Genomic DNA, 9,038 nt, shown 5'->3' with positions numbered 1-9,038 from the left:
ATCTAAGGTCTACAACATTTGGTTCCAAAGATATAGTGATTAGAAAATCAGAGTTTGTGACAAAGACTCAATTCCTTTGCATACAGAAACTACAAATATTTTATAATTTTGTCATTTGTTTGTTATTTTTAAAATGTTAGTTTTAGGTATAACTAATAAATTTACTTTAATTAAAGACATTTTCTTACAATAATTTCTTATGAATCTGAATTAAAAATTACCTTTAGAATAAAATATTCATCGATTAGATTAATAAAAATGAAATTCATAAGATTTTCCACTTTAAAAACTAGTTGTTTTGATTAGATTGTCAGGATTTTGTTTACCATTGTCTGTATTGGAATAACCTGTAGGCAAGGTTATAATACAGCAATCAAATATGCTGGAACACCCATGACAACTCAAGATGAGGAGATATCTCTGCAAGGTTAAAAGAATTTAAGCAGTCTTTTTCATCAAATAGTAATACTTATCAATTATAATTTTATTTATTCAATTACTTAAATAAAACTTAGGGGGTTTTCATCTAATGTAATTTTATTTTGACCTTTTCTTATAACTGTTTTGAGTAAGTTTTATTATTATTTTATTTTTTTGGGCATGTTTGATAATAATACACAACTTTTGTGCATAATTTGACGTCAGCAATTTTCCAATTACTTCTAAACTAAAGGTAAAAAACATCTTGTTGCAATTAAAAAATGAAACAATACAGGGTCTTTTTGTTTGCTAAGAAAGAACAATGAACAGTGTAGCCTAGTAAGCAAAAATGATTTGAAGCTTTGATTTTATCTTGAAATAGTTATAGGATAAAAGTCTCTTAAAATAACACAGTGAGGAAGCAGATTAACTTTTATTTCACATTGGCTTAAAGTGACTAAAGTACTTTCCAAAATGTAGTTTAAATATATCTTTAGATTGAAAACTTCTTAACGGGAAGTGTGTCAAATTATCTTTATAAATAAACTCTTAACACAAACATAATACTATAATTTGTTTTATTCATTTAGTGGCTGTACCAGATCTACAGTTCTCTATCTGCAAAAGGTTGAACTTGGTTAACCTTTTGGAAAATTTACCAGGAAATCAAATTGAATTATTGAACTTTAAAGAATTGTCAATGTATTATCAAGTGGTATTTAAAATAACATATTATAGAGGACGTGAGTCCAACTCTAATGAAAACGCATAAATAACTTCCAGTGTATATATTTCTTATAACTTATTACTAGAGGGTTCAGAATAATAGCTTATATCAAGATCACATGTGTAGATGTTTTATCAGTACTATGCCCCGTATCTGTTCTATCTCATTCTGTTGAATCTTGTGGAACTTGATTAACGCGGCCAGGCATCGTCTTCCACATTACCCCCCCCCCGCGGAGAGGCCGGAGGATGAGGCCGGAGGTTGAAGGCGGAGAATGAAGGCGGAGGCTAGCGATAAAAACTCTTTTAACGTTGAGGCCTTTGGTGTAAAATCTTTGGTTTTAGGTTAAAAGTTACTCTTTTCCTCCTTGGCGGAGCAACGGCGGAGGCTTCTGCAACAGCTCTACGTCTAGGGGGATCAGGAGGAGCTGGAGGAGGTTGGCGTGGGGGTCGTCCTCTACGTCTAGGGGGATCTGGAGGGACTGGAGGTGGGAACGGCGGGAACCAAACTGTAGAGGAATCAATCTGGAACCCCAAGCTTTAGTTGGTCGTCCATCAGCCATTAGGAGGCGGGGGCCTGTCAGTGTAGCTGAGGAACGATGAGGAAACACAGATCTTCACGCTCCAGTGTCAACTAAATAATCATGGTTTGACAGGGCATCTTGAAGGTACACAAGATAACCGCCGACGGGAAGGCTGTTTAATCTTTCCTCCTCCCGTCGGCTCTGGCGTTTCCCTGGAAACTGCCCTGACAGTTGTTGGCTGCAGGACCAAAACATTTATGGAAATAACACTCTGAGTTGGATGGACCTGGGGTTTGACTACGGCGGTTCGGTGATGGGCTTCTGTGGTCCTGAGTTCTACCACGTGATGGGGGGGAAGATGATGAGGTCGACGCTGCGGCTAGGAGGTGGTCGGTAGGAATAGCCTTCCTGGCGTCCCACAAACTATCAGCGTATAACGCCATTTCACTAGGGTTTTTGAATTCCCTGGAGATTAGATGGTCCCTCATCTTGACGGGTAACCTCTCCAGAAATAAACCCTAGAACAGGCAACCTGGTTTCTCGTCCTCTGGGAGAAGGGCCAACATGGCGTCCATGAGAGCAGTAGGGCGTCGGTCTCCCAGCCCAGGGTGATGAATTAGTTTGGAAACCTTCTGCCAGCGTGATAGAGTATATGAGGAGACAAGCTTGGCCTTTAAATCCTCGTAAGGGGTTTCTGAGGAGGCAGCAGAACCCATGATCAGGCCGCGTACCGAGACCATAATCTTCTGGGGAAGTTTCTGTACGATGTGGTCGAATTTAGTTTTTGACTCTGTGATTTGGGCGTTTCTGAAGGCCGCTTCTGCATGAAGGAACCACAGGTCGGGGTCCTCTGTGCAGAAATCCGGGAGCTTGACGGTTGGAGTTTCTTTTCGGTCGGTCATGATGCTCGGATGTATCACTTAATGTTCAAAGTTCAAGAAACTGGATAGCGTTTAACTGTATGTTCAAAGTCGGGGGTCACCAATATAGAGGACATGAGTCAGACTCTAATGAAAACGCATAAATAACTTCCAGTGTATATATTTCTTATAACTTATTACTAGAGGGTTCAGAATAATAAATTATATCGAGATCACAATATATAAATATAAAAATGGAGTTTTTTGAATATTGTCTGGAGAGCCCGTAAACTAACTGAATACTGTTAATTTTCAAATTGTTAATTAGCCGTTGTTCCAAAAAAATAATGTATAAAAAAAGAAACAAATAAAATTGTTAAAATAACTAAAATATCTGTTGTTAACACTGCAAATAGAAATTAAAAAATTTAAACAGTTTTAACCAACGTTAATGAACAGCTAGTAAACGTCAGAACGGGCCCAGCCCTACACTTGTACAAATTTTTTAAATAAGTTTTAAAAAAGTTTTCCAAACACAATAATTTGCCTAATAATTGTTGACTTTATTTACAGGTGGTTGTCTGAACAGTTCCAAGACATTTAAGGTAACTTCAAACCTATAATTCTACAACTAAAACTAAAATGAATTATCAACCTTAGAATATATTAAAGGAGGCAACTTACAGTGAACTGTTTGAGGACCAAATGGAGTCATATCTAGATGAGTTCCTAATACAGACAAAAGAAAGATTTCGGATACCTGATCTCATACATAGATTTGACACAGTACTTTTCAATAGAACAGAGTGGACATCTCAAGTCTTGGATTCATCCTCAGAGCTGTACTTTAGGTTAACTGGAGTGTTCATGACAAATGAAAAGGGTTATAGGCTGAATCTGAATCAAACTTGAATTCAAGTGCTACTAATACTCATTCTACCTATGGCGTGTAAAGGGTACAAAATCACTAAGTTGCATTGTACCACCAAATTGTAAATATTTAATTTAAAGAGGTGGTGATTCTCTAGACACTTCCTAGACTGTATTTGTACTCAATCCGCAAGTTTGGTACAGAAATATATTCAAGAGGTTCAAAGAAACAATTAACATTTTTCAAATTAATATATTTTTGTATAAAACAAGATTTTCACATTAAACAAAAATATAATAATTGCAATCATTAAGAATTTACCCTTGTAATCATTTATATTATAATAAGAAGAAGAACTTTTAAGCTAAAGGAAGTAAATTGACATGACAAATTATAAACTTTTTCAAATGATATCTCATCAATATTTCATGTATGTTTTATATCGAATATAATCTCTTTACTGGGACGACTTTAATACCAGTTTTACATATATTTGCCCGATTCTCCCATCTAAAATGAGATAATATATTAGCGCAGGAAATATTTTTGTAATTACAAAACTTCTCTTATTTCTTTATTTTTTTTTAAATAAACAAAAGAAATATGTTTTAAATGTAATAATAAGCATTTAGGTTTTTGAAAACTCTGGAATGGTTATTTCAAAAAAACTTTTAAGTGCTTATTTGACAACCCTTGCATGCTACTTGTACTTCTAATCCAAATGAAAGTTTTTTTTTAATGTACAACTACAGTCAAGGAAATTGATTTTCTTTTAAATGTACACAGTATATCAATTTATCTCCTCCTTTCAAGCTGATTTCAAAAATATTTTGAAATTTATTTAGGTCATTTTAAATGTAATAAATATAAAAATATTTTTTATCCTAATCGTAAAATTATTATAGAATATTCATTCCAATTTTCTGAATTTTTAAAAACAAAGAAGACATTTTTATTTAATTGATTGATCCCCTTAACTCATCCCTTGAGGAAAACTGACTAAGAATGCCAAACATTAATCATACTATTATGAAATGAGGTATGAGTTTTATTGCACTTGTTAGACATTGTGTCCTTATAAACGCTTAAAGTTACCTATTCTTTCATTTATATTGAACACTCCCTTTATGACTTTTCCAGTTACCTCTAATTTTTTCTGGCCCAAAATGGTTTGTAATTTATCAATATCAGATTTTTGGAACAAAAATTTGAAAAATTTCGCATAATTTGAACAAATTTCACAAACATTTTTGTTATGGTAAAAACTTTTTTTTTGTTCCTAATTTGGTTGGCTGAAGGAAAAATTACTAAAAGAAATTGAACAAAAATTTGGAAACCCTATGTTATAAGAATCAAGCGGAAAGTTTGAACACTTTAATTTCATTCAAAGTTTGAATAAAATATTGTGTTTTAGAATGAAACTGTACCCATATGTTGACAATTACACCCTACTCTGTCATACATGGCGCAATGATATCTCAAAGTTCTCAAGGCTAAGGATAAACCCTAGCACAGATGAAGGTTCACCTTTCAAAATTTATTTGTTGACTAGATAGGTTTTTCTTATCTTTTCTTGGTGTGTTACTGAATTACAAAGTTAAATAATTACAAAATTTAATTTTCAAAATAGTTTTGCTAAAATTTAAAAAAAGATTTAAAATATGAAACAATATACAATATTCATATTAATTATTATATACAACATGCCTTTGAATTTAAATTAACACATCTTTAATTAGACTTAGTTTAATGTAACACCAAGTCATCATTATTTTATCATTTTTAACTCAATTATAGATGCATTTTTTACAGATTGATACTTTCATAAATCCAAATTTTTTTCTTGTCTTTTCTATAGCAGTCTAAAAAATAGCCCAATGTAGACTCCTCATAAACCCTATTCACTTTATAAGGATTCACTGCAAAATATATGCGTAGGTTAAATACATTTCATGTATTTCATCCAAGGAAGAGACATGAAACAATGTATAAATTTACAAATACAAAATTATCTGAAGTAATCATATTTATACGTTTAGAAGAAGTTTATGTGTATGTTCACAAGAGAGGACATTTTCTGTTAACTGATCTAAGAAATGAACTGATAGAACTTAAAAACATAAACCACATTGTTAAAATAGATTTAGAAGTTATTGTAAAAAAAATGATTTCTATGCCTACCACAGAATGTACAGAAGACACTCAAACTTTTGAACATCAACTTATGGATCATTATCATATTTCCTTTAGAAGAGAACTAAGTAATAGCTTATTTTGCAATGACTCTACACTGTCTACAGGGCTTTTTAAAGCAATGAATGAATTTCAAACCAGTTCAAAAAACTGTTTTCCTCCTTGCTCCCAAGTGAAAGTAAAAATGGTACTTAATCCTGTGAACTGGCTAAATGTATTGACAAATCCAATAACATTCAACAATCTATTTATCCCAGGTTATGTCATTCAAATTCCATCATCCGTTCTTTCTTCAGAAACAGATAAAAGTTATACTTTGATTTCTTTTATTGCTGAATTTGGAGGATGGGTTGGACTTTTTCTTGGTGTCTCAATACTTGAAGGCTTTGAATTTGCAGTGAGCCAGATTAGTAGTTCTATGACTAATAGATTTACAAAAGAAGTTTTATCAAAAAGTGGTTTCATTATAAAAATGGCATGTTCACTCGGCGTCCTTATTATAGTTATTCTATGTGGATTCAAACTCCTGAGAACTAAAAAATCAATGGATATAAATATGGTGGAGAATTATAATAATGTAAGCATATCCCTATGTTCTTTTGAGAATATCTATCAAACAGGCTCCAATGATACCAATCATTATTATGTTGGTAACTCTTCATCATTTTGGAATAATATTACAAAGCTCAGTAACACATTTAAAAGTATAAAGTTAGTATTGGAAAATGGGAATTCTGTCACTATCTATGATTCTTCATGGAATCAAGGTTCTAAATATATTCTATATTCCATCAACACACTGCAGTTTGATACATTTATTGAGACTTGTCATACACTGGATCTGAAAAACTGGAATAGAATCAAGAAAATGGAAGTAGAAGCAAAGAAAGAATTAACAATATATGTTCATATAACAGGCCAGCTTCTTAGATCAGGAAGACAGGGATTTAGTTTTATGAACAAAGATACCTTCACTTTATATCCGTAAGATACCATTTTGTTATGTCAGACATTAAAATTAAATCAAGATCATTAAAAAACTATGAATATTTTTGCCTTTATCTACTAAAAGATATTTTTAATTTGTTATTTGTTTAACCTTTTTGTATATGTAGTCGTATGGTTAGCTAAAAAAAAAAAAATCATGGAAGTTTTTCTTCCAATTGAAAAAAGTTTTTAATGTTTAATACTACTACTTAACTATTTTTAGGAAAAGATCTGGTTATGTTATCTATTCATCTCACTTGTTTCATCTTAATATTTTAAATCAAAGAAGGATTTTTGAAGACGGATATGATGAATATTACTCCTATGATGACTGTATTCTAGACAAAGTTGCAAATAATTCCCAAATAAAGAATATTTTGAAAACTGAGGAATCCAAGACAATTTCCAATGGGATTGATGAATCAATGTTTAAAAGTGTTTTTATTCAGATGGAAAATATTATAAAACTTGGTGAATGCAATAAACCAAATATAAAGCTTCAGACAACCTTTACCCTTACCAGCCTGACTGATTCAAATTTTGCTTGGATTGGTTATAGTAGACCTTTTCAATTTGATCTGGAATTTCCCCAATCAATAGTGGTAAAGGAGGTAAACAATACTTACAAATGCATTCAAAGTTAGGACTGTCAAGTGTTAAAGGCTACGTAATCACCAAGTTTTCTTACAGCAATTTTTGTCAAAAAATTAAATTTTTCAATATGCTGAACTTTTCTTTGCAGAGCCACCTCAAAGCTGTAATAAATCATTTACCTTATTTTTTGTTTAAGGAAAATGATATGGCGGGTATTTTCTTGGGTTTAAACAATATAAATTATATCATAATAACAGTATGAAATCTCTATTAGGTTTTTTCATCATATGATATGATTTCTCTTATTGGAGAAGTAGGAGGATGGACAGGGCTACTGCTAGGATACAGGTCTATTAATTTTTTTTTTCTTTTCTGAAAACTAAATCTTGTGTTCAGTGTGTTAGGTTTTGGATATGTTATCAGAGGAAAACTTGGCCAAAAAATTAGACTTAAGATATTCCTTTGTATTGTTATTGGACTATCTGCTGCTATACTCTACCAACTAACACTCTCAACACAGAAGCTGCAGAGTAGCCTGACAGGAACTAAAATAGAATACATGAAAACAGATCCTAATCTTAATATTTCAATATCAATCTGTAACACACAGATTCACTGGCCTATGGAAAATATTTCAGAACTTCAAAATTTCGACTCAATATTTCAAAGAAGTAAAGAAGATGCTGAATGGATTGAATATAAAGATGCCTTGTCAAAAATATTTATATGGGAAGAAGAACGATTCTTGGTTTACTTATGTAAAACAATGCCTTTCACTGGAGAAGAGTTGAAAATTGTTCATAGTCTTTATTCAGAAGAAGCTATATTTCTCCATGATCCTGGCTTTATTACGGGGGAAACTTCTTTGAAGCTTACAGGAGAAAAGCTACAGAAGAGCTCAACTCTTCTTTTAAATGCTAAACAGATTCAAAATATTGAAGAAGATAATGTCTGTTTGAACTTAATAGATTATGATTCATGCAGAGATGATTATATATCGCAAGAATTTAACAATACACACGGATGCATCTTGTTTAACATAAAGTAAGCAAACAATATGAAATTTATATTTGTGCCTTTGTCCATTTGTCCAGTTTAGTTATTTTACATTTAGAACTTAAGGAATTATAAGTAATAAAATCAATAAATTTTTGCGCTAAATGAGAATTTAGCCAATTCGTTTCCTGAACTGTACTGAGAATTTTGTAAATTAAGGAATCCAGGAAACAAATTTGAAAAATGTATTCTACCATCATCAGATCAGCTAACAGGAATATTGACAGTAATTCAAATAAAAAGAATTTTTAAAAAATCAAATGCCATGTAATTACTTAAAATTCATTCAATATAAGATAACAGAAAAACTTTGCAAAAATGGTTAATATATTTCAAACTTGTATTAACTGTCTTTAAAAGTGTCTGTAACTTTAAATGAAATGACAGAGCTATCCGCAAACTTTAAACTTGGTTTAAGTAAATGTTTGCAACCATGCAGGAAAAGTATACTGGATGTTGAACTGTTCTACAGAAATAAAACGGTTTGTTTATTATTTAGAAAAATAGTTGCTGTTTCATTGATTGTTTTCTTCTAGGAATCTGAAAAGAAGAATCTAATAATCAGGAAGCCCAGGAATATCCAGGTTCTTAAAAGTGAGTACATCTACACATTCTGGGAGTTTGCTGCAGAGTTCGGAGGCTGGGTTGGAATACTCTTTGGATTCTGCTTTCTGGATGTTTTTAATGCTCTCTTAAAAAGTGTTATTCATATTGTGGGAAAATATTACTAACATGCACAAGTTTTAGCCTTTCACCTTTAAATCTCTAAAATTAGGAACGACTAACATTTATATGACAATTCTGTAT

General features: G+C 31.9%; 2 protein-coding genes across 3 annotated transcripts; both read left to right on the top strand.

The window, feature by feature from the left end:
• Positions 1-310: 310 nt before the first annotated feature.
• LOC111695460 (uncharacterized) lies at positions 311-6,641 on the top strand. Of its 2 annotated transcripts, XM_023464791.1 has the most exons (6): positions 311-427; positions 1,011-1,082; positions 3,104-3,135; positions 3,203-3,381; positions 4,816-4,922; positions 5,441-6,641. In XM_023464791.1, the coding sequence occupies exons 1-6, from the start codon at positions 394-396 to the stop codon at positions 6,580-6,582; spliced, it is 1,566 nt and encodes a 521-aa protein (XP_023320559.1). In that variant the 5' UTR covers positions 311-393; the 3' UTR covers positions 6,583-6,641. The 2 variants fall into 2 exon arrangements, with proteins under 2 accessions (XP_023320559.1, XP_023320560.1); XM_023464792.1 differs by lacking the exons at positions 4,816-4,922; positions 5,441-6,641 and having other exon boundaries at positions 3,203-3,586.
• Positions 6,642-6,813: 172 nt separating this feature from the next.
• LOC111695462 (uncharacterized) lies at positions 6,814-8,502 on the top strand. Its single transcript, XM_023464794.1, has 4 exons — positions 6,814-7,192; positions 7,450-7,523; positions 7,572-8,219; positions 8,391-8,502. The coding sequence occupies exons 1-4, from the start codon at positions 7,007-7,009 to the stop codon at positions 8,500-8,502; spliced, it is 1,020 nt and encodes a 339-aa protein (XP_023320562.1). The 5' UTR covers positions 6,814-7,006.
• Positions 8,503-9,038: the final 536 nt, after the last annotated feature.

The sequence above is a fragment of the Eurytemora carolleeae genome, unplaced genomic scaffold (genome assembly GCF_000591075.1).
Source record: "Eurytemora carolleeae unplaced genomic scaffold, Eaff_2.0 scaffold213, whole genome shotgun sequence".
Taxonomy (NCBI): domain Eukaryota; kingdom Metazoa; phylum Arthropoda; class Copepoda; order Calanoida; family Temoridae; genus Eurytemora; species Eurytemora carolleeae.
Note: the sequence above shows the minus strand (reverse complement) of the source record. Positions and strands in the feature narration are given on the sequence as shown.

Coding starts and splice junctions, on each gene's coding strand:
- LOC111695460 (XM_023464791.1), top strand. CDS start 394: ATGACAACTCAAGATGAGGAGATATCTCTGCAAG. Junction 3,382..4,815: donor TCCTCAGAGCTGTACTTTAG/GTTAACTGGAGT, acceptor ATTGTGTTTTAG/AATGAAACTGTACCCATATG. Junction 4,923..5,440: donor AAACCCTAGCACAGATGAAG/GTTCACCTTTCA, acceptor TTATACGTTTAG/AAGAAGTTTATGTGTATGTT.
- LOC111695462 (XM_023464794.1), top strand. CDS start 7,007: ATGTTTAAAAGTGTTTTTATTCAGATGGAAAATATTATAAAACTTGGT. Junction 7,524..7,571: donor GGGCTACTGCTAGGATACAG/GTCTATTAATTT, acceptor TCTTGTGTTCAG/TGTGTTAGGTTTTGGATATG. Junction 8,220..8,390: donor TGCATCTTGTTTAACATAAA/GTAAGCAAACAA, acceptor TTGTAAATTAAG/GAATCCAGGAAACAAATTTG.